Here is a 24,315-nt window from a genome sequence, read left to right on the forward strand (position 1 = left end):
ATCTGCGTAAATGAGCTGCGACCACGCCATCACTTTCATGAACACCGGAGGGCGCTGTAAGGCCAAAGGGGAGCAGGGTAAACTGAAAGTGCTCATGGCCTACCGTGAACCGTAGGGAAGGAATACCTGTGGGCCGGCAGGACAGGGATGTGGAACTAGCATCCTGCAAGAGCAACCCTAGCATCCAGTCTCCAGAGTTAAGGGCAGACAAGACCTGAGCCAACATCAACATTTTGAACTTCTCCTTCCGGAGGAAGCAGTTGACGTTCGTGAGATCTAAGATAGGACGCAGGCCTTTGTCCTTCTTGGGCACCAGAAATTAGTGGGAATAGAAGCCACAACCTACTTCTGGGGCAGGAACTCGCCCGATAGCACCCTCGGTCAAGAGAGCCGTAACCTCCTGATGGAGAAGAGCCAAGTGATCCTGCTACATGTGATGGAATTGAGGTAGCATGGATGGGTAGTCTCAAAGGGGAGGGAGTAGCCCCTTCAGACTATCTGTAAAACCCACCAGTCCAATTTGATGGTTTGCCAGTGGGGGGAGGTGATGGCGGACCCTGCCACGCACTGGCGGCCCTGAAAGGACAGACCAGAAGGGTTTGGAGGCTTTTGCAGAGGGGGCACTGGTGGACTGGCTCGCCCGCTGGTCCCCTGGCCCACGATGCTGGGTCCCACGCCCCGTACCGCACAGGGGCTGAACAGTTTGTGCGGGCCAGTGGCTCTGGGAAGAACATAGTGGGGCACCGCTTCCGTAGCCACGAAAGGGGCGAAAAGTAGACTGTGCGGGGCGAGAGGTGGTAGTGAGGCCCAAGGATCTGTCCGTAGCCCTACAATCCTTAAAGAGCTCGAAGCGCGTTGTCCGCTTTGTTGCCAAACAAGCAATGGCCAACAAAGGGAATGTGCAAAAGAGTCGACTGAACATCATCCGAAAAGCCAATGGATCTCAGCCATGCGCAGCGTCTTAGGGCTTCCGATGTTGAAATTGTTTTGCCTAGCGAGTCTGCTGGGTCCAGCCCAAACCTAATGGTGAACTTCGCTGCATCTCTACCCTCAGCGATTGCGCGGGAGAGAGCGGCCCGGGCCTCCTCCAGGCACTGTGGCAGCACCTGCGCAACCGTATCCCACACCGAGTGGGAATAACGGCCCAAAAGACATGCAGTGTACAGCGACTGCAGTCCCAAGCTGGCGGAGAACATCTTCCCAAGATGGTCCAGATTTTTGGATTCCCTATCTGGGGAGCAGTAGGGAATGCGCCCTTAGAAGTAGCGGCTTGGACTACCAAGCTCTCAGGGGTAGGGTGGTGGGAGAGTTAAAGTGGGTCGCCCGGGAACGGGTGGCTGCGTCTGGCAATCATCCTATCCACAGAAGCCCCTGTGCTGGGCTTGGACCAAGTGCCCAGAAGAATGTCAGTAAGGGCCTCATCGAACGGCAAGAGAGGGCTCCGAAGAGGCCGCTGCCAGTTGAAGCACCTCAGGTAGGAGATTATTCCTAACCGCCACCGTAGGAAGCTCAAGGTTCAAGGCCTCAGCTGCCCTATGCAACGCCACTGCGTATGAGGCTCCCTCCTCCACAGTCACGGTAGGGGGAGAAAGCATACCAGGTTCTGGTGAAGTATCCAGACCACTGGCATCACCAAATCCTCTCTCCAGTCCGGTTTACTGGTCAGCTAAAGGGTCACCATTCCCCTCCCAGTCCTCCTCGTCCTCCTCTGGCTGCCTCTCAGGGCGATAAGGAACGCCAGGATATAACACTGGCACAAAAATACCACTTGGCACCGGATCCGGTGTTGGTCAACGCCGGTATGGTTCCGTGTGCAGGTCAGATGGAGGCCAGGGTAGACGCTGGCTGGGGACACAACCGGCGTCGGAGGGGGCTGTGGCGGTGTCAGTGGATTAGACGCCGGAGGTGTTGTAAGGTCAACCAGTGCCGATCCAGTCCTGGATCCCTGGGGGCCCTGCAGTGCCAGGACCGAAGCAGCCGGCATTGAAGGCCTAGAGCCCCTAGCCGAGCCTGCAGGGCCCAAAGGCGCGCCGGGGAAGTTGGGCTGCCTAAAGATTTAGTGGAGGGCTTCGTGAAAATGACAAGGTTGGGTAGGGGGGCTCCAGCTCTCGGGAAGGGAGGGAGTCTCCGAGTCGACTCAACAGGCTCCGCGCGGGGAGCTGGACGACTACCATCTGTCTGGATTACATGTTGCGTCAGCCGATGGACGGGGAGAATGTGAACAGCAGCAATGCTTCTTCGCCTTCTTTTTGTGCTTTGACTTACCCTAAGGCGAAGACTTCGATGATGAGTTGGGGTGTGTCTTCGCGACCTCCCTCTCGACCGGGGCCTCTAGCGGGGCGGAGTGGACTGCCGCGCCACGAGAAGCTTTCGGGCCCACTCCCGCAAAGACTTGGGGTTCATGGCTCAGCAGTCGGAACACGACTTCGGGCGGTGGTCGCACTCCAAACACCAAAGGCACCCGAGGTGCGGGTCCGTAACCGACATCAATTTGCGACAGGAGTCACAAGCCTTGAATCCGGTTCAAGGACGGGATATGCCTACGTGCACCAGGAGTCGAATGACTAACAGAAGTCGAAAAAAGTAGTCAAAAAGTGACTAGAGGTACAGCTCTCTCCGGATCTACACTGGCTGGGACGGAAACGGAAACTGGCTGGGACGGAAAAGAAAGAACTGACGTCAGCACGTGAGGGAGGCGTCTAAGTAGATACCGCGAGATCATCCCGGCGATCACGATGCCAACAACGAACACGGAGTCGACCGACGCCACCTACCGACGCGCAGGGGTACTGCTACGAAAAAATTCTCCAGATCCAGTCTGACGCCTGGTGGTAATGCTACGGTAAGGAATTCATAACTAATTGTCTCTTTCAGATAAGTGTTTCAAAAAGTTTCAATGACTAAAAGAAGCTGCTTAAATAAATCCAATAAAGGAAAAGGGCGGATTCAAAAGCCCATTGCATGTATGTATACAAACAATTGTTCTGGTTAGACAGCTGTGTGTTCGAAAATAAACCTAAGAAGCATGAGGAAGGAATAATGTCTCTCAGGAACAACATACAGTAAATACGTCACTACAGAAACGTAACAATATTTTTCTTTTTATTCTGGTTACAAGAAAATTCAAACAGTACACTTAAGCTTCACATCTCAAATGATATAAAAACAAATTACTAAAAGGCATGTAATAGTAATGTGCAAAAACCAGTTCTTAAAGAAAAATAGTCCCTTAAAAAAATATTAAAGGTATTCACATTGAATACGATATTCATCATTTTATCAAGTTATCAGCTGATACAGCCACTACTTAGAATGTACGTTTTTAACATTTTAAAACATTCTGTTAGTCATCATCTTTTATCTTAGAAACTGAATTATTTTCAACTTCATCAAGCTGAACCCCTTCAGGTTTATTCTCAACTTTAAGGTCACCCTCCTCTGAGTCCGGACACGGTTTTGTCTCCATTTCCACTTCACTTGTCTCAGTTTTACACTCTGAATCCACTTCTTGCTCTTCTGCGTTTTCTGTGCAGCTTTTACTGTCCCCAGTGCCTTTTCTACCGTCCTCTCTTTTCTCTCGAAATACATCCACTCCCATCATACGCAGATAATGGAGTCTCTCATTCTTTGGCACAAACGAGCGGATTGAGGTCTTGCCCCTCCAACCACATAGAACAATGGCACACTGAAGAGTATCTGGTAATCTAAACATTCCAAAAACAAAACAAAAAAAGTTAATGTAGAAATATGTAAAATGTGTGCAAACAACATATCTTGCCAATAGGCTTTGAATTTTGCATGCTTGGATTAAAGTACGCTTCACATTTCTTCAGTTACTTTCTCTAGCTCCAACCAAACCACGCTAGACACACATCTGGTAGAGACTATCTAGCCTCAGATTCCTTACCACAGAATAATCTCCAGGTGTCAGACTGGATCAGAAGATTTTCAAGCAGGCCCTATGAGTGCCGGTAGGTGGCGCTGTTCAGCTCCATGCGTCTTTAGCCGCACCAGAGGTGACATGCACGGTACCTATATAGCTGCCACCTTAGCATGCTAACGTCACTTACTTTCGTGACATTCCACGCCAGGAGCGCAGAGGTACAAAGAGCACTGAATCACTGGTGTGACAAACTAAGGCCCAGAAAAGGGTGTTCCCTACAGCGTAAATGGTTAGCAGAGCGGGGACGATGGCAGGTTCGGTAGGGATTCTGCGGCTAGAGAGAGTTTCTACCAGATAAGGCGTTAATGAAGGCAAGTAATTTGTTCATTTCATAGGAGACTTCTAGCCACAGATTCCTTACCATAGAATAGATACCCAAGCAATACCTCCCCAGAGGTGGGACTGCAAATCCAATTAGATTAGCAAGTCTGGCAGGACTGAACGGGAGAAGTGCCCATCACAACAGACCTGACTGTCTATGCAGTACTGTTTGGTACACATGAGCAGTGAGGCCGCCATTGCTGCCTGAAAAATGTCCAGGACGGGACGCCGCACGTTACTGCAGTGATTGTAGCCGTTGCTCTGGTGGAGTGAGACAGCAAGCCCTCAGGGGGCTGCTTCTTGGCCAATGTATAGCACATCTTAATACACAGAATGACTGATTGGTCCTTTATTGCACTGCCTTTCCTTTTTAGTTCTTGCATAGCCCACAAAGAGTTGATCGTCCACCTGGAATTCTCTTGTGCAGTCCAGGTAGAGCGACAACGCTTTCTTTGGGTGCAGGTGGTGGAGTCTCTCCTCCTCTTTTGAGGGATCACGTGGAGCAAAGAAAGTAGGCAGGGTGATGGTCTAGCCTACCTGGAATGCAAGACAGTTATAAAAAATACAGTTGATTATTAACTATAAATTCAGGGTATAAATCCCATTTCATACAATAATATTCATAGAAAGACATATGAAGGAACTTCAAAGAGCAAGAACACGCAAATACTGTAGAAGTTATAAATCTTCTTGTATTAGAAACATTTGCAAATCAAAAGTATTGCATGATAGAGGAGGCTGCTCCAAAGCTGAAAGATGTGAGTGCTTGTGCAGTGCAAAAAGTGAAACAGAATGACTAAAAAACAATTTACAGATTTATTATAACAATTTTCTCTGAAAAGATTGTCTAATGGCATTCCTTTGTTTGATACAGTGAGAGTAGGGCAAGAAATAGTTATTCTTGATCGCCCTAAAGGGATACAGAGTCCGTAGAGGCAACCAATAGATAGTTGGTCAAAGTTTCAACCCAAAGTTTTGCGGTTGATCAGAAACATCTGTACAGGTCTTCAAGTGAAAAAGCAACCTATGAGATTTAAAATAAGGATACGTTTGAATTTTTTTACCCTAATGTGTTCATGCTTATATGTCAAACAATACACGCATGACACACCGGGAAGGAAGGAACTGAAAAAATTAAAATAAACATGAAGATGGTGACCAAAGTTGGGAGCTTTTGGAGGAAGCACGACAACATCCCAAGGGGACACCAAATGGAGGTCCATCGACATCCACCATCAACATAAAAACAAAAAGAGTAGAAAGACAAATGTTTTTGGAGAGAATTCCATACCCAACCAATAGATGGCGGAATAATGCACAGCACGTGAAACCAGAAAAGATTTACGCTGCAAAACTCCTGGCTGAAGCACCTCTGTTGACGTTCTTCTTGACCGTTACTGTGGGGAACTCAAGGCCCAAAACCTCAGCCGCCCTATTCACCACCATCAAAGAAGAGGATTCCTTCCTCGATAGCCATGGTAGGAGGAAAGACCAGGCCAGTCTCGGGTGAAGTGCCTACCCCACTGGCCTTCAGCAATTCCTCATACAAGTTGTCCTGTTCTTCCTCAGGGCGCTGGTACCCATTAGGAGCGCATAGATCCCTTCCCTTCGTCTCCTTCTCCAAGCCTGATTTACAAATAAGGCATGAGCACCGTTTCGTGAAGCATGGACCCAGTCTGCACCAAAGTTGCTGTCGGATGATTCTGCTCCAGCTCCATGTCGGAGTTGGGAATAATGATGGGAGCTGTGGCGCCTCGAGGATGGCTCCCTCAGCGCCTTGGGATGCATAGCGCAGCAGTCCTTGCATGTCTTGGAGTTGTGGTCCTGCTCAATAAAACACCTTAAACACACCACGTGGGGATCTGTCACCCAGATGTGCCTGGGACAGGCCCTACATAGTTTGACACATGCAGGCTTCTTGGGTGACATTCTTCACACAAGGAAATTCTCAAAAAAGTTTGACAAAACATCGAAAAAAAGAAAGTCAAAAAGTGACTCTCTGGTAGCTCACACCAGATCAACTCTATCGGGTGCAGAAAGGAAAAACCGGATGTCAGAGCGCCGAGGTTGTGCCTATATAGGCACCGCACACACCACTTTCAATGTAGACGACACCATGTAGAGTCAAACAATGGGATCAACCAGGTGCACAGGGGTACTGGTCGGAAATTTTCTGGACCCAGTCTGACAACCTGGAGGTGTTTTAAGGTAAGAAATCTGGGGGAAGAAGTCTCTATCAGAGATTGGTTTATTTGCTGTAGAAAATGTAAAATACTTCATGATAAACATTGGTCAGTAGGTTATAGTAGTTAGTGTTTCAATGATGGTTCACGGACAGTGGGAAAAATCAGCTGCAGTGACAAACAAGTTACTTACCTTCAGTAACGATATATCTGTAAGAGACATATATTAGTCATAGATTCCTTACCTTAGAACTACCCCCAGGCGTCAGACTGGATCTAGAGAATTTTTTCTTCAGCAGTATCACTGCCCATCGGTAGGCGGCGTCGGCTGACTCTGCATTCGTCGTTGGCATAGTGATCGCTGGAATGACCTTGCGGTATCTACTTAGACGCCGCTGACGTCAGTACTTTACACAACATTAAACACCAGAAGAGCTGAGCCATGCAAGACACCGACCACTGGTGAACAAAACTAGGGCCCTGAAAGGGAGTCCCTTACTTTACAAGTCAGTTAGCAGAAGGGGGAGGATTGTTGGGGCGGTAAGGAATCTATAACTAATGTATGTCTCTTACAGATATTTCGTTAACGAAGGTAAGTAACTTGTTCATCTGAAAGAGACTATTAGTTATAGATTCCCTACCTTGGAATAGATACCCCAGCAATACCAAAACCAGAGGTGGGTCTGCGAACTAAGTTCACACCAGAACGTCCTGGAGAACTAAACTGCCAAGAAAGCCGTCTCTCTGGACTGGACTATCCAGGCAATAACACTTTGTGTATGTGTGCAGAGATGCCCATGTGGCTGCCTGGCAGATGTCACTGAGAGGGACTCCACGTCCCAAAGCAGTAGTGGCTGCCGTCACCCTGGTGGAATGGACGCGCAGCCCTACTTGAGGCTCCTTTTTCGCCAAGAGAGAACAGATTTTAATGCAAAGAACGACCCTTCGAGTGATGGTTCATTTTTGCATGCCCGACCTTTCTTGGCACTCACATAGCCAATTAAGAGTTGATCATCTACGCGGAATTGTTTTGTGCGATCCAGATAAAATGATAGCGCACACTTTGGATCCAGGCGGTGGAGCCTCTCCTCCTCCTTAGAAGGATGCTGGGCGGGAAGAAGTTGGGCAAAGTGATGGTCTGTCCTATGTGGAAAGAGGTAACCACTTTGGGAAGAAAAGAAGGTGTAGTTCGAAGGACAATCTTGTCCGGATGAACAGCAAAGAAAGGAGGTTTAGAAGAAAAAGCCTGAAGCTCACTCACCCTGGGAGCAGAGGTGATGGCAACCAGAAAAGCAGTCTTTAAGGTCAAGAGTCTGAGAGGACAATTATGAAGAGGCTTGAAAGGAGCACCCATAAGGTAAGACCAGATTCAAGTCCCACTGGGACATTACAAAAGGAATAGGAGGAAAAGGGTGAGTAATGACCTCATGAAATCTATTTACAAAAGGTGACTCTAAAAGAGAAGGCTGATCAGGAAGGCAATGAAAGGCCGAAAGATAGCCTTTAATGGTGCCCAGAGCAGAGCCCTGCCGGGCCAAAGAAAGAATGAAGAGGAGAACCTCAGAGAGGGGCAAAAAGGGGATCCTTAGCCTTTGCTGTGCACCATGCCACAAATTTGTTCCATCAACAGGAGATACCATTTTAGTGGAGGGACACCCGGCTGCCAAGATGAAATTACAAAAATTCAGGAGGCAGGTCAAAAGCTGTCAACTGTCCCCGCTCAATCTCCAAGCAAGGAGGTGGAGTCTGGACAGGTTTGGGTGGACAACCATCCCCTGTTCCTGCAACAGAAGATCCTCAAGAAGAGGCAGTAGGATCGGAGGCTCAATGGCCATGTTGAAGAGCTTTAGATACCAGGCTCTGCATGCCCAATTGGGAGCCACAAGAATGACTTGGACCCGGCCGCGCTTGATCTTCTTCAGCACTCTGGGCAGAAGTGGTACAGGCGTATAGAAGACCGCAATTCCACTAGCGACTAAAAGCATCGCTGAGCGAGTGCAGCCTTGGAAATTTCAACACGCAGAACTGCTGACATTGCGCATTCTCTTCGGTGGTAAACCGATCTAACCAAGGCTCTCCCCATTGCTGAAAGTTGACCTTGCACCACCTCCGAGTGAAGACGCCGTTCGTGATCCATCATGCACCAGCGGCTGAGTTCATCCGACCTGGTGTTCAGGGAACCTGCCAGGTGTTGAACCAGCAGGGACATGCCCCGATGTTCCAGCCACGAAGTGACTTATCTGTCACTACTGTGAAGTCTGGGTGGGGAAGGAAGAGGGATCTGCCGTTGACCCAATCCTGGTTAGTTAGCCACCACTGCAATTGGTGTGCACTGCCCTCAGAGATCCGGACGAAATCTGAAAGATTCCCCTGATGCTGCGCCCATTGGAACTTCAGGTCCCACTGCAGAGCCTGCATATGCCACCATGCATGATCCACCAGCAGGTGGTCCGCCGTAGTCTGGAGGTTGGAGACGACAGTCGTCGAGACAGGGTAAGACTGGAACCCCTGAGCTGCGCAGAGGAGTTGCGACCAACGCCATCACTTTTGTGAACACCCGAGTGGAACCCGGTGAACTGAAAATGCTTGTGACCTACGGTGAACTGTAGGTAACAGCTGTGGGCTGGCAGGACAGGAGCGTTGAAGTAAGCGTCCTGCAAGTCCAACACTACCATCCAGTCTCCATGGTCGAGGGCAGACAGGACATGAGCTAATGTCAATATTTTGAACTTTCCTTACGAGGAAGCGGTTGGCGTCCCTGATATCCAAGATAGGAAGCAGGCCTTTGTCCTTCTTGGGCACCAGAAAGTAGTGAGAGTAACAACCACGACCTACTTCTGGGACAGGGACTCGCTCAATAGCTCCCTTGGCCAAGAAAGCCGTAACTTCTTGACGGAGGAGGGCCAAGTGATCCTCTGACAAGCGATGGGGTGTTGGTGGCATGGAGGAAAGGGTAGTCTTGAAGGGGAGGGAGTAGCCCCTTTGGACAATCTGCAAAACCCACCTGTCCGACGTGATGCTGTGTCAGTGGGCGAGGTGATGGCGGATCCTGTCGCCCACTGGCAACTGCTGGCCCTTTAATGTTGGACTAGGAAGGCTTAGAGGCTGCTGCAGAGGGGGTACTGGTGGACTGGCCCGCCCGCTGGCTTCAAGACCCGCAGCTTTGGGTCCCCCATCGTGCAGAGCCTGGGTAGCTTGCACTGGCCTGTGGTCCTGGGTGGAACGTGTTGGTGCACCCCTTCCATAGCCATGGAGGGGCGAAAAGCAGACTGCACAGGACGAGAAGTGGCAGTGAGGCCCAAGCATCTGGCCATAGATCTAGAATCCTTGTAGGGCTTGAGCGCCTTGTTGTTAAACAGACGACGGCCATCAAAGGGCATGTCCAAAAGAGTTGATTGGACATCCCCAGAAAAGCCAGTGGATCTCAGCCAGGAGTAGCGTCTTTGGGCTACTGACGCAGAAATCGTTCTACACAGCGAGTCGGTGGTGTCCAGCCCACAGCAGATGGTGAACTTTGCTGCATCTCTCCCCTCTGCAACTGCAAAGATGTGTGTGACCTAAGCCTTCAGACACTGTGGCAGCACTTGCGCAAACGTATCCCACACAGAGTGGATGTAATGGACCAAGAAACATGCAGTGTTCACCGACCGCAGTCCTAAGCTAGAGGAAGAAAACATCTTCTTCCCAAGATGGTCAGCTTCTTGAATTCCCTATCTGGGGGGAGCAGAAGGGAACGCGCCTTTGGATGTTGAGGCTTGTACCACCAAGCTCTTGGGGGTCAGGTGTTCGGAGAGGGAAATGGGGTCACGCTGGGCCGAGCAGTGGCGTCGGGCAATCATCCTATTGACAGGAGCGCCTGTGCTAGGCCTGGACCAAGTGCCTAGAAGGATGTCTGTGAGGCCTCATTGAACGGTAGCAGGGGTTCCAAAGAAGCCGCTGCCGGCTGAAGCACCTCAGTCAGGAGATTCGTCCTGACTGCCACCGTAGGAAGCTCAAGGCCCAAGGCCTGAGCCGCCCTACACAACACAATAGCAAGGAGGCTCCCTCCTCCATGGCCAAGGTAAGGGGAGAAAGCATGCCAAGGTCTGGGGAGATATCCAGACCACTGGCTTCCCCAAAATTCCTCTTCCAGTCTGGCTCCTCTAGCTGGTCTGCCAAAGGGTCAACAGACCCCTCCCAGTTCTCCTCACCTTCCTCTGGCTGCCACTCAGGGCACTAGAGAACGCCAGGGTAGAACAGTGGTACAAAAGTACCGGTCAGCGCCGGTACCGGCGTCAGTTGACACCGGTCCTGCTCTGTGTCAAAGTTGAGGGGGAGGCCGGGGTCGACCTAGGCTGGGGACAGAACAAGCGTTGGAGGTGGCAGAGGCGTCGTCAGAGGAATCAGTGCTGAAGGAGGTGTCGTGAGGTCGACTGGCACCGATCCGGAACCAGGAATGGATCCCTGGGAGCGCTGAGGCCTAGAGCCCCCAGCCGATTCGGCCCGGCCCAAAGGCGCGCCTGCGGAGTCGGGCTGCCAAAATATGGAGTGGAGATCTTTGTAAAATGCACAAAGGTGGGCAGGGAATGCTCTGGCTCCTGGGAAGGGCGGGAAGCTTGGAGCAGTCCCGGAGATGAAGAACGACTACCTTTGCATCCCGGGTCGTGTCAGCCGACAAACAAGGAGAAGGCGAATAGCAATTGTGCATCTTCACCTTTTTTTGGCGTTTCAACTTACTCGAAGACTTCGATGAGGAGTGATGGTGGTGACTGTACGACCTTCCTCTCGAGCGGGACCTCGAGTGGCACGGAGCCAACTGCCAGGCCTCCAGAAGCTTTCGGGACCGCTTCCGCAAAGACTCCAGGTTCATAGACCGACAAACATTTACATTCGGTAACAATATATCTGTAAGAGACATAGATTAGTTATAGATTCCTTACCTTAGAATTACCCCCAGGCGTCAGACTGGACCTGGAGAATTTTTAGTCAGCAGTACCCCTACACGTCGAAAGGTGGCGTTGGTTGGCTCCACGTTCGTCACTGGCGTAGTAGTCACTGAGATGACGTTGTGCTAGCTACTTAGACTTCGCCCTTGCGCGTCGTCAGTTCTTTTACTTGACATTCCACGCTAGAAGCGAAGAGCCATGCAAGACACTGACCGCTGGTGCATAAAACTAGGGCCCTGAAAGGGATTCTCTGACCCTAGAAGTCAGTTCCCAGAACGGGGAGGATGGGTGGGGCGGTATGGAATCCATAACTAATATATGTCTCTTACAGATAGATCGTTATCAAAGGTAAGTACCGTGTTCATCTGAAGGAGGCAGTTATAGATTCCTTACCTTAGCATAGATACCCCAGCAATATCAACCCCGGAGGAGGGGTCTGAGAACTAAGATCACACCAGAAAGTCCTGGAGAACAGAACGGCCAATGAAGTCGTCTCACCGGACTTGGCTGTCCGGGCAATAGTTTTTTGAGAACATGTGCAGAGACGGCCACATAGCAGCCTGACAGATGTCATTAAGGGGGACTCCCCGTCCCAAAGCAGTGGTAGCTGCCGTCGCCCTGGTGGAATGGGTGCGCTGCCCCACTGGGATATGCCCTGATGTTCCAGCCATGTCCAGAGACGGAGAGCCTCTAGACAGAGTCCAGGACCCCACTCCGCCCGGTTTGTTGCAGTACCACATGGTGGTGGTATTGTCTGTGAACACCTGCACCACTCTTCCCCAAACAGAGGAAAAGAATGCTTTCAGTGCATGACGGATCGCCCGTAGCTCCAGAAGGTTGATGTGGAGCCCGGACTCCGCCGGAGACCAGAGGCCTCTGATCTCATCCTCTAATATATGTGGCCGCCCAATCCCAGAACCAAGTTCACACCGGAAAGTCCTGGAGAACAAAACTAAAGGCTAAAGAAGCTGTCTCTCCCGACTTGGCTGTCCAGGCAGTAGTGTTTCTGTGCAGCAATGCCCACGTAGCTGCCTGACAGATGTCATTTAGGGGGACTCCTTGTCCCAGAGCAGCAGTAACTGCCGTCGCCCTGTTGGAATTGGCGCGCAGCTGCACTGGAGGCTCCTTCTTAGCCAAAGAATAGCAGGCTTTGATGCATAAAACGACCCACTTGGAGATGATCAGATTGTGCACGGCCCGACCTTTCTTAGCGCCCACGTAACCCACAAAGAGTTGGTCGTCCATCCGGAATTGTTTTGTGCGCTTCAAGTAGAAAGAAAGCGCACGCTTTGGATCCAGACGGTGGACCTCTCTTCCTCTTTTGAAGGATTCGGAGGCGGAAAGAAGGTGGGCAAAGTGATGGTTTGGACAATGTGGAACGAAATAACCACCTTGGGAAGAAAGGGTGGTCTAGTTCTAAGGACAACCTTGTACGGATAGACAGCCAGAAAGGGAGGCATGGAAGACAGAGCTTGCAGCTCACTCACCCTGCGCAGAGAGGTGATGGCCACCAGAAAAGCAGTTTTCAAAGTGAGAAGTCTTAGATGACAGTAGTGGCTCAAAGTTAGCACACATAAAATATGTCAGAACCAAGTTCAAGTCCCACAGGGGCGTTACGAAGGGAACAGGAGGAAAAAGATGAGTGATGCCCTTAAGAAATCTATTTACAACAGGGGACTTGAAAAGAGAAGGCTGATCAGGAAGACTGAAATGGCCGAGAGGTAGCCCTTAAGAGTGCCCAGAGCAGAGCCCTGCAGGGCCAAAGGTAAGAGGAACAAGAGAACCTCATTAAGCGGGGCAGATAGGGGATCCACAGCCTTTGCTGTGCACCATGCCACAAATTTATTCCACCTGCTGGCGTATACCGTCTTAGTGGGGGGAAGCCTGGCTGCCAGATTACTTCACAGACTTAGGGAGGCAGGTTAAACGACGTCAACTGCCGCTGCTCAATCTCCACGCAAGGAGGTGGAGACTGGACAGGTTTGGGTGGAGGACCATCCCCTGCTGCTGCGACAGAAGATCCTCCCGAAGAGGCAGTCTGATCGGAGGAATGATGACCATGTTGAGCAGCTCGGGATACCAGACTCTTTGTGCCCAATACAGAGCCACAAGAATGACTTGGGCCCAGTCGCGCTTGATCTTCTTCAGTACTCTGGGCAGAAGTGGTAGCGGCAGAAAGGCATATAGAAGTCCGCAACTCAACTCGCGACGAAAAGCGTCGACTTGCGAGTGCCGCCTTGGAAATTCCAGCTTAGAGAATTGCTGACATTGCGCGTTTTCTTCGGTGGCGACTAGATCTAACCAAGGCTCTCTCCACTGCTGAAAGAGACTTGGCACCACCTCCGAGTGAACACCCCATTTATGATCCATCATTCACCTGCAGCTGAGTTTGTCAGCCCTGGCATTCAGTGAACCTGCCAGGTGTTGAACCTCCAGGGACATGCCCTGATGTTCCAGCCATGTCCAGAGGCCTAGGGCCTCTTGACATAGGGTCCAAGACCCCACCCTGCCTTGTTTGTTACAGTACCACATGGCGGTGTGTTGTCCATGAACACCTGTACTACTCTTCCCCGGACAGAGGGAAGGAATGCTTTGAGTGCAAGACGGATCGCCCGAAGATCCAGAAGGTTGACGTGGAGCCCGGACTCCGCCGGAGACCAGAGGCCTCTGATCTCCGCCTCTCCCATGTGGCTGCCCCATCCCAGAAGGAATGCGTCTGTCACCACTGTGTGTTCTGGTTGGGGAAGGGAGAGGGATCTGCGGTTGACCCAATCCTGGTTCATGAGCCACCACTGTCGTGCAGTGCCCACCGTGATCTGGACAAAATTGGACAGATTCACCTGATGTTGCGCCCACTGGAACTTCAGGTCGCACTGCAGAGCCCGCATATGATACCTGGCATGATCGACCAGCAGGATGCAGGAGGCCATGAGGCCCAGCAGCCTCAAGTTCATCCTGACCGAAACCCGGGATAGGGGCTGATAGATCAGAAACATAGCCCGAATATCCCGTACTTGCTGTTTGGGAGGATAAACCTGAAACTGCATTGTGTCCAGAACCGCTCTGAAGAAGAGGAGCTTCTGAGAGGGGGTCAGGTGTGACTTCAGCATGTTGATGGAGGACCCCTTTAAATGCAAGAGGTGAGCCGTAGTCTGCAGGTGGGAAACAACAGCCTGGGGCGAGCTCGCCTTCAACAGCCAGTCGTCGAGACAGGGCAAGACTAGAACTCCTGATCTGCGCAGATGAGCTGCAACCACCACCATCACGTTTGTGAAAACCTGAGGGGCGCTTGTAAGGCCAAAGGGGAACACAGTAAACTGAAAGTGCTTGTGGCCTACCATGAACCGCAGGTAACGCAGGTGGGCCGGCAGGATGAGAATGTGAAAATAAGCTTCCTTCTAGTCCAACGCTACCATCCAGTCTCCAGGATCGAAGACAGACCAGACCTGAGCGAGCGTCAACATTTTGACCTTCTCCTTCCGGAGGAGGCGGTTGACGTTCCAGAGATCCAAGATAGAACGCAGGCCTTTGTCCTTATTGGGTACCAGAAAGTAGTGGGAATAACAACCACGACCTACTTCTGGGGCAGAAACGCGCTCGATGGCACCCTTGGCGCAGAGTGCAGAAACTTCCTGTTGGAGAAGGGCCAGGTGATTCTCCGACATGTGATGGTACTGAGGTGGCATGGCTGGAGGAATAGTCTCGAAGGGGAGGGAGTCGCCCCTTTGGACTATTTGCAAAACCCACCTGTCCGACATGATGGTGGGCCAGTGGGGGAGGTGATGGCGGATCCTGCTTCCCACTGGCGTTAAGTGGCCCTGAAAGGTCAGACTAGGAAGGTTTGCAGGCTGCTGCAGCGGGGGCTGTGGTGGACTGGCCCGCCCGCTGGCCCCCTGAACCACACCGGTGGTTCCTACGTCCCCGGCTGCGCTGTGGTTGACCAGCTTGTGCTGGCCTGTGGTTCTGGGAGGGATGTAGTGGGGCACCCCTTCCGTTACAACGAAAGGGGTGAAAGGCAGACTGTGCAGGGTGGGTGGTGGAGAGACTCAAGGACCAGGTCATTGCCAGAGATTCGCATGTTGTCTGCCTTGTCGCCGAAAAGGCGACAGCCATCAAAGGGCATGTCCATAAGGGCAGATTAGACATCCCCAGAAAAACCAGTCGAACGCAACCAGGCATAGCGTTGAAGGGCTACTGACGTTGAAATCGTCCTGTCAAGTGTGTCAGCAGTATCCAGCCCACAGAGGAAGGTAAACCTCTATGCGTCTCTCCCCTTGGCAACTGCACGGGAGAGTATGGCCCGGACCTCCACCGGGCACTGAGGCAGAACTTGAGCCACCGTATCCCACACAGAGTGGGAGTAACGGCCCAACAGACATGCGGTGTTTACCGACCGCAGGCCCAAGCTAGCGGAAGAAAACATTTTCTTCCGAAGGTGGTTCAGCTTTTTGGATTCCCTTTCCGGTGGTGTGGTAGGGAATGTGCCTTTGGAAGTGGAGGCTTGAACCACCAAGCTCTTAGGGGTGTTGGGAGAGGAAAGCAGGGTCGCCCGGGTCCGGGCGGTGGCGTCGGGCAATCATCCTATCCACAGGAGACCCCGGTTGAGCCTGGACCAGGTGCCCAAAAGGATGTCAGTGAGGGCTTCATTAAACGTTAGCAGGGGCCCTGAAGAGCTTGCTGCCGGTTGAAGCACCTCAGTCAGGAGGGTAGTCCTGACTGCCACCGTAGGTAGCTCGAGGTTGAGAGCCTCGGCCACCCTACGCAACACCACTGCATAAGACGCTCCCTCCTCCGTATGCATGGTAGGAGGAGAAAACATGCCAATGTCTGGTGAGGTATCCAGACCACTGGCTTCCCCCAGTTCCCCTCTCCAGTCCGGTTCGTAACCCAGCTGGTCAGTCAAAGGGTCTCCAGACCCCTCCCAGTGCTCCTCTGGCTGCCAATCTCGTCTAAAAGAGCCAGGGTAAAACAGGGGCACAAAAGTGCCAGTCAGCGCCGGATCCGGCGTCGGTCCAGCTCCGTGTCTACATCTAGGTAGAAGCCGGGGTCGACGCCGGCTGGGGGCACACCAGGGGTTGGCTGCGGACGTGGTGCAGTGGAATCGGCGACGGGGAGGTTTTATCAGAACGACCGGCGCCGATACGGATCCAGGCCTGGATCCAAGGGGACCCTGCGCTGCGGGAGCCGCCGACGTCTAAGGCCCAGGGTCCCCAGCCAAGTCCAGAGAATGTTGGGCTGCCCAAAGATGGCATGCATCGCGTCGTAAAAGCTTCGAAGCTCAGCAGGGGTCGCTCTGGGTCCCTGAAAAAGAGGGAAACTCTGAGTCGACTCCTCGGGCTTCACACGCGGAGCCGCAGGACGGGCACCATCCACATCCCTCGTTGTGTCGGCCGACGGATGGGGAGAAGTTTAAGAGCGATAACGCTTTTTTGACTTCTTCTTGTGCTTCGACTTACCTGAGGAGTGCGAAGACTTCAAGGACGAGTGGTGGTGACTCCGCGACCGGGACCGCAAACAGAGCAGAGCAGACTGCCGGGCCTCAAGAAGCTTTCGGGTCCCCTCCCGCAAACACTTCGGATTCCTGGGCCGGCAGTCGGAGCACGACTTGGGGTAAAGGTATGGAATCTTTAACTAACTGCCTCTTTCAGATTTATATAATATACTTAAATAAAGTGGCTTTTGCTAGCCGCATACACTGATTGTCTGATTCATTTACATTTCATATTTGTCCATTACAGCATGACGCAACTGGTCAGCCACTTTAGTCAGTTAATTTTACTGCGAGTAACAGCATTTTGGCTCTTTCATTCACAAAGATCACAGCCACACAAAAATAGTTCTCTTTAAGCAAGAGGCCAAAATGGCGCTGTTAGCTTTTAAAGACCAACATATTTTAGTTTTTAGGCAATTTTGTTTAATATTTATATACTGTGTGGATGTGGCAGCTACGCCAACAAAGTTTAACAAAAGCAATGATGAAACAAAATGAGCAGTGTCGAAGCTAAAACACTGGCAGCCAAGATCACACCCACTAGTTTTGTCAATGCTTGCTGTAAAAAATGCATTCAGTAAATGTATGTGGATTACATTTTCAAAGGCCGTATAAGGGGGTTCTATTTGCTGTATAGGTGACCTAACATTTCAGTGACAGTGGAAAAGGGTAGTAATGAATTATAAGTTCTCAATGAGATTAAGTTAAGTCTGGAACGCACATACTGGTTAGGGGAATTGAACTTCATGGCAACATTATAGATTCCAGTAAGTACCAATTAAGGGTTCTTGACCATCTATTTCTTGATTTGTAGCTTTCAGTGCCGTTCTCAGGCAGTACCTTTCCATAACCTCCACACTTGATATAAATGTATACTTCTTTGCAGCAAAAGGATCAGTGAAATATTTCACAGAAAACCATTTTTGGAGACATTTATAATTCAGTGCAATATTACGGATAGTTGTCATCTAAACATGAACTCTGAAAACATCCCTCTGTCGGCGACACAGCAAATACCACCTCCCAACAACTCAGCCTCAGGATGCAGAGTATTTGGCACCAACCAGTAAGTTGGTGTCAGTTCCTGAGATTTTTTCCCCTCACCATCAAAATGTGTGGAGAGAAACAAACGCCATGCCAGTGACACATTCAGCAAGTCAAAACAATCAGTGCTAGTCCTCCTCAAGAATAAACAAATGCGAAGGAGGGCCACTGTGCCAAGTAACGTTTCTTAGTGTGCCATGTACCTTAGCCCCTGAGAGCACATGATAACAGAGGTCTGGTCCAAAGACTACAGAGAAGCAGTTCTCAACCTTTTGACTTCTGTTGTATATGATTTGAACCTCAAAACAATCCATAAAAATACAGAAGCAGGTGTATCAAACAAATGCACAAGTTATGGAATATTTACTTTAATTCATAAACAAAAAAATATACAAAAACCAACATTTTAATGGGACTGTTGAAATCACTTTTTTTTGTTCATTATACTTTCTTTTTTGTTGGTACATACTAGTACTTCAATTGAGATCACCAATCGTCCATACTCTGTTCCGTTTGATGTACTTGCACTGCTCCCACAAATTAAGATAAGGATGCCAACTTAATTTTTAACTTCCAATTTCACATTCCTTAACATTTAGAGAGGTTTCAAAACTTTCAATTCGACTTCTTATGCATATGTATTTTTTAATCTGCTATTATTATTATTAATATTTAGTTTTCTAAACAACTGCAGATCCCTTCAGTTGGACCTGCAGACCAACACAGGGACCAATGCTATAGAGTATTTGTCCCACATTTGCATTTGAAGCCTATAAACAGGAGCATTGTGGACTTAATCTAGATTGAAGTTATGCAGATAAATGCTTTGGGAATCTTAGGCCAGAGTCCAATAATTAAAACTTGTGAACTCTTTACTGTCATGCCAATGGAAGGCAGTGGGATTCTAGTCAGAGCTTTTTGACAAACATTCATTATATAAATATCTACCCACTCTTATACAATAAACAAATGTGATCAATCACAGCTGCAAGCAATTAATAAGAAATAAGGAGAAAACATGAGAAATCCTGTATGAACTTTTGGAAAACAAAACCCAGGAAAGAAAATCAATGTGATGAAATGTCCCTAGTTTTATCTGTTTTCCCTGCATGTTCACACAGACAAGCATTCAAGAAATTTCCTCAATGAAGGAGTCAGCTTTTACGGTCAAATTTCATCAAGCAACAGAATACAAAAAAATTTGAGATAAATACAATCAACTGGTTTCTGTTAAAAGTCTCAAATTCATCTCATCTACCAGCAAGCAAGGGGTATTGATGATTTATGTGCTCAAATGTCTTATCGATTTATTCTACAGGTGATTACATTTCCTTAAAGTTCCTCGTACACTAACTGTTGATGTTGCATTTCTAAAGCTTTTTTGAATTCCTTCCAGCATTAAAAAAATTGAGAATTATTTTTAGACCCGACATCTTTGGCATGGTTTCCCAACAAACGTTTTGCGTTTACTCCGCCTGTTTTGCTGAAATCGTTTTTGTTGGTTAACGTGCTTGTACTCCCTCTTTTAATATTGGTAACGTTGGCTTACATCCAACAGACATATTTAATTTACTTATAAGTCCCTAGTGAACTGGTAATATATAAACACTCAGGGCCTCTAAGTTAAATGGTTCTAGTGGACCAACAGAACTTATTGCACCACCCACTTAAGTAGTCCTTAAAAACAGGTCTCAGGTCTGTCATTGCAGCCTGACTGCAGCTTTTAGGTGCCATTACGACACAGCAAAAAAAAAATCTGCCAGGACAAAATCTTAGATTATATATATATTAAAAAAACACATCCATATTGGCTACTGTCGGTTGCCAGTAGGTAGCTGAAGTTAGGATTTAGTTTCCATAGATGAAGCGTTTTTTTTTGTTGCTAATAACTTTGGTATAATTTGACAAATTTTCACGATTTTCAAAATTAGTGTACAACTCACTTCAACTGCTGTCTGGAAGGTTTCGAGGTGATTCATTAACAGGGGGCCGAGAAAAAGGGAGGGTCCCAACGTTTTCCCCATGCAATTTACCAAATTTGGCAGAAAGCCAGCTCTTTGTCCATAAAGAGCCCTTTTAAGGTCTCGCCTAGCGTTGCAGTGCGCATGCTCTGCGAGGCATATTGTAGTAGGGTATGTTTTAGAAGTGGAGTGAAAGCCCCACCATCTTTTTCCCTGGCTGGCGTCATCGTCCATGGTAAATGCTGGCTTCTGATTGCTAATGAGGCTTCTTAGCCCCTCCTTGTCACGCCCTGTCTCCTTTTGAGACTCCCCATCAGGACTGGATCTTTTACTTGCAGCGTTACGTGGTCTCTCTCATTTAGTCGGTGAGCACTATTTTGTTTATTCAGTACACAGGACAATGGTGGCCGATTGGCAGGAGTAATGGACCGGCTCAAAATGTTTATACAGGGCCGGCATTGATCTTGTCAGCTTGTGCCTAATGTCGGAACCTTTGGTCAGCTGCGTCCTTGATGGCAAAGTATCAGTGAACACCCCCTCCCCATTCAACTCCCCTTACCCTGCGCCTTCCACACAGGTCCACCGACATAGGAACTCTCTAGATTGGCTTTTTCCATATCTTCTGAAAACATTAGAAGCACTTAGAAACAAGCAAACCACAGCAATGAAGCACTATTACAGAAAATGCCGATTTAATGCAAAGAGGGCAACGCGTCCCTGCCAGAAGTCTAAAAGAATGTTATTAGACAGCAATCGCCGCCAGTCCAGAATAAACATGACGAGCCAACGGCAAAGATCGAGTACACGTTCGTCTACTGGCAGGAAAGGTGAGGTATGAGTCACCTTGTGTGCAGGCAGCAGTCACAGCTGTGCTGCTTGAACTGGGGCCAAGGCTCGGTGACAGGAGATGTATACAGACAAGCCAATTAAGGGCAAAGCAAAACACGCTTTGCACTCTAGTGGGATTGAGATGTGTATTGCATAGTACTGTAGTTCCCTCAGGATCGATCGCTGTAGGACTGGATGCAAACCTATCACATCCGTATTCAAATGTGTGACCCGCACAACCCCAAACCCCCTTCCCCACGTACCTCTCTGTGGTCCCTCTGCCTCCCCTCTCACTCACCACAATTCAAAATACTCTTTTTATCTGCATTGAGAAGATTAAAGGCTGAGTTGGCCGGACAGCAATTCGAAGCGCAGCCTGCTAGTTATACACAGATAGATCTCTATATCAGGCTTGCAACTGCCCGAGCTGCCATGCTGTGTCATACTGGCATCTGGTAGCTTATTGGCCCTTCCAAAACAAAATAAATTTTAAAGAATGTAGAAGAGCACCTACAGGATCGATCTCTGTAGGACTTGATGCAGACCTGTCACAAACGGATTTAAATGTGTGAACTGCACGTCCCCCACCCTTCCACCACATACCTCTCCGGGGTATTATTGCATGAAAGCGTCAAAGATCAAGAGCCAAAGATGCATGAATGAGGTATGAAAGTCAGTGGTCCAAGGTTGAGAGTATGAGCAGGTACCCCATTACATATGTGTTCTGGTAGAGAAATCCATGTCATTAAATGACCCCCATACACCTGCACCCCATTGTTTATCAAACAAGGCATATTGGCTTTGCGCGCATTTGATCATTTCTCCACCCTTTGCATGTCCCAGCATCAGACAGGTGTGCAGACATTGGTATATCCAACCCATGAAAACTGAACGCGGGGCTTTTAGGTAACTGCGCTCCGTGATGGGACTTTATTTTTTGAAAGGTTTTTCTAGCAGTAATCAAGGGGAGTCAAAGGGCTTTACAGAGATCAGTTGCATAAGGATAAGATACAGTGAAAATTAGATAGAGACATTTATTAACACAAATGTCAAATATTAAGAGTGTATAAATGGAAAGTACATTTTACCCTGCAACAAAGAATAATGAGATAGGCTACCCTATTGTTTAACACAGGATAAAGGTCAGACATTAAGAGGAAAGTGGAAAGAGCGGTCTATCAAACAAGAGGCATTGCAGCTCTTTTTAGGTAGAGCCTAGAGGCAGCGCGCAAGCGCTGTTCGCTCTGCGAGGCATGCTGTATTGGAGTATGCACTGGAAGCCAAGCCTACTCTCCGCCCATATTGATCATTGGCTTTTGTCATTATCCTTTGTAAATGTTGGCTTCAGATTCGTAAACCGGCTGGTTAGTCCCTCCTTGGTACTGCCTTGTCTCCGGTTGTTACCTCCCATAACGACGGGACCTTTTACTTGGCTTGTTCCACGGTCTGCGTTATAAGTGGGTGAGCACTATTTGGTTATTGACTAATAGGGACAATAGTGGCTGCTTTTTGTATTTACTACCCCCACAGCACTCACTGCACAATGGCAGTGCATTTTTTTAATTACTGCTTACAAGAACCCGGCGTCTGCTTCACGGACGCTGCACATTCTTTCACCATTTTTTTTAGGTTCTCCTTTTGCCAAAGATTGACCTATTGGTATTGTAAATGACAATGCCTTTTAATATTATAAAAGGCGTTGCCATTTACAATGCAATTGCAAGACCTATTGCATTGTAAATGCTTGTTGTAAGTTGGTGCAAATCCATTCAGTAGTCTTAGAATTATTAAAGAAAAAGTATGTAAAGATATCTAGGGACGCAAATCCAGCCATCTCATGCTGAGACCTGATTAGCTGTCAACACTTCAACCAGGAAGACTCTGACTAAGCAAAGCCCCAAGAAAAAAACGAAAGAAAAAAAACTGAGGGGTCACCAAAAACCTTTTTTAAATTTTTAAACCTTCCTCAGAATTTGCGGAGAATTATTATTTTTTTTTAAAAGACAAGGGTAGTTACCCATGTTTGCTATCCCCACCCCACCTGCCACAGGTGAGTCCGGTCCCAGGTCAATTTGTTTACTAGGGGGAGAGGGACGCATGTGGCCCACCTCCCCGTGCAGACTTTGGCCCTGGAGGCCCAGAACCCCAGCCAATTTAAAAAATGAAAAGGGGGCAATTTAGGCCAAGGGAGTGGGGTCCCAAGGCCAAAATCTGCCCGGAAAGGGCGTCTGCAGATTGGCGGCACCATGCGCGACAGGGAAGCGCTCCTGCGGACAGGCTAGATGGGATGCAGAATTGGGTCGGGTCTTTACAGATAAGGAGTGGGATAACATTTACTATAGGGCACACCACACGGCTTACAACACCGCAGGGACTGAATCTGCATTCAAGGTGGCATACTACTGGTATCTCACGCCAGCGAGGATACACCAATGGGACAAGAACCACACTGAAGAATGCTGGCGGGGCTGTGGCTTTACGGGCTCCCTTTCGCACCTTTTATGGCACTGCCCGCAATTGGAGAGATATTGGGACCAGGTGCTTAACTATATTGACGAGGCATTCAACACTGAGATTACCCGCTTCTCAGCTTACACTTTGCTAGGGCTGTCCAATCCAATCACCTTTCCACTACGGTCACTTAAGAGGCTGACAGATGGCACTGGCTTTACTTGCAGAGCACCAGGCGATTCTACTCCACTGGGGTTCTGCTACAGTGCCGGACCACTTGGCTTGGCTCCATAGGCTTTGGATGATTCTGGCCATGGAACGGCTAACAATGTGTCATGATCTCAAGTATAAGAAATATGCCGAACTCTGGGCCCCCTTCATAACTCAGGCTTGTGGTTGTAAGCATGGTATTGTGAGATTAGGACCACAGGCTATGCCCAGAGGTCAGGCCCTGCAGCCAACCCCCGGGCGCGCATGGCAGAAGGCTGTGCGCGGCGGTTGGATTAACATATGGTAATTAAATATTGCTTTATGTGGAAAAAAAAACTACAAAATTCACAGAAAAAAATAAGAGGTTACACAGGGACGTTATAGTTAGGTGCACAATTTACCCACACGAAACCATAGAAATGTAGCAGTTATAGGTAAAGTTCTCTCAACAAACAAGAAGTCTCCCTCTCACCATGCATTGCTAATTACCCCCCACATTACATCACCCATGACATCTATGACATTCATTAATAATAGTGCAACATTTTCAGTAAAATTATAGCTGAGAAAACTGTGCATGGCGGGGCATGAGTACTAGTTAGCTTAAGGCATGAGTTATAGGTTGTTGAGATAACTCACATAAGTGCCCAGAAGGACATCAGCAAGGGCTTCATTGAACAGCAAGAAGGGGTTTAGTCTTGACTACCACCAAAGGGAGCTCAAGGCCAAGGACCTCGGCCCCCCTTCTCATCACCATGGCATAGGAAGCTTGCTCCTCCATAGCTCACGGTAGGGTGAAAAAGCAAGACAGTGGAAGTGTCTAGACAACTGGCATCACCCAGGTCCATTTGCAAGTCAGATAAAGGGTCAAGCTGTCCCTCCCATTCCTCGTTACTACCCTCTGGTTCAAACTGAACACCAGGAATGAAAACAGGAACGAAAGTTCCTTCCGGTGTCA

General features: G+C 49.0%; 1 protein-coding gene across 1 annotated transcript in view; it reads right to left on the reverse strand.

The window, feature by feature from the left end:
* Positions 1–3,085: 3,085 nt before the first annotated feature.
* NSUN2 (NOP2/Sun RNA methyltransferase 2) overlaps positions 3,086–24,315 on the reverse strand; it is a 506,360-nt gene continuing 485,130 nt past the window's right edge. The window contains exon 19 of the mRNA XM_078687631.1: positions 3,086–3,704. Coding sequence (XP_078543757.1) covers positions 3,344–3,704 — 361 coding nt within the window. The 3' untranslated portion in view covers positions 3,086–3,343. The remainder of the gene's footprint in view (positions 3,705–24,315) is intronic.

The sequence above is a fragment of the Lissotriton helveticus genome, chromosome 4_1, assembly GCF_964261635.1.
Source record: "Lissotriton helveticus chromosome 4_1, aLisHel1.1, whole genome shotgun sequence".
NCBI lineage: Eukaryota > Metazoa > Chordata > Amphibia > Caudata > Salamandridae > Lissotriton > Lissotriton helveticus.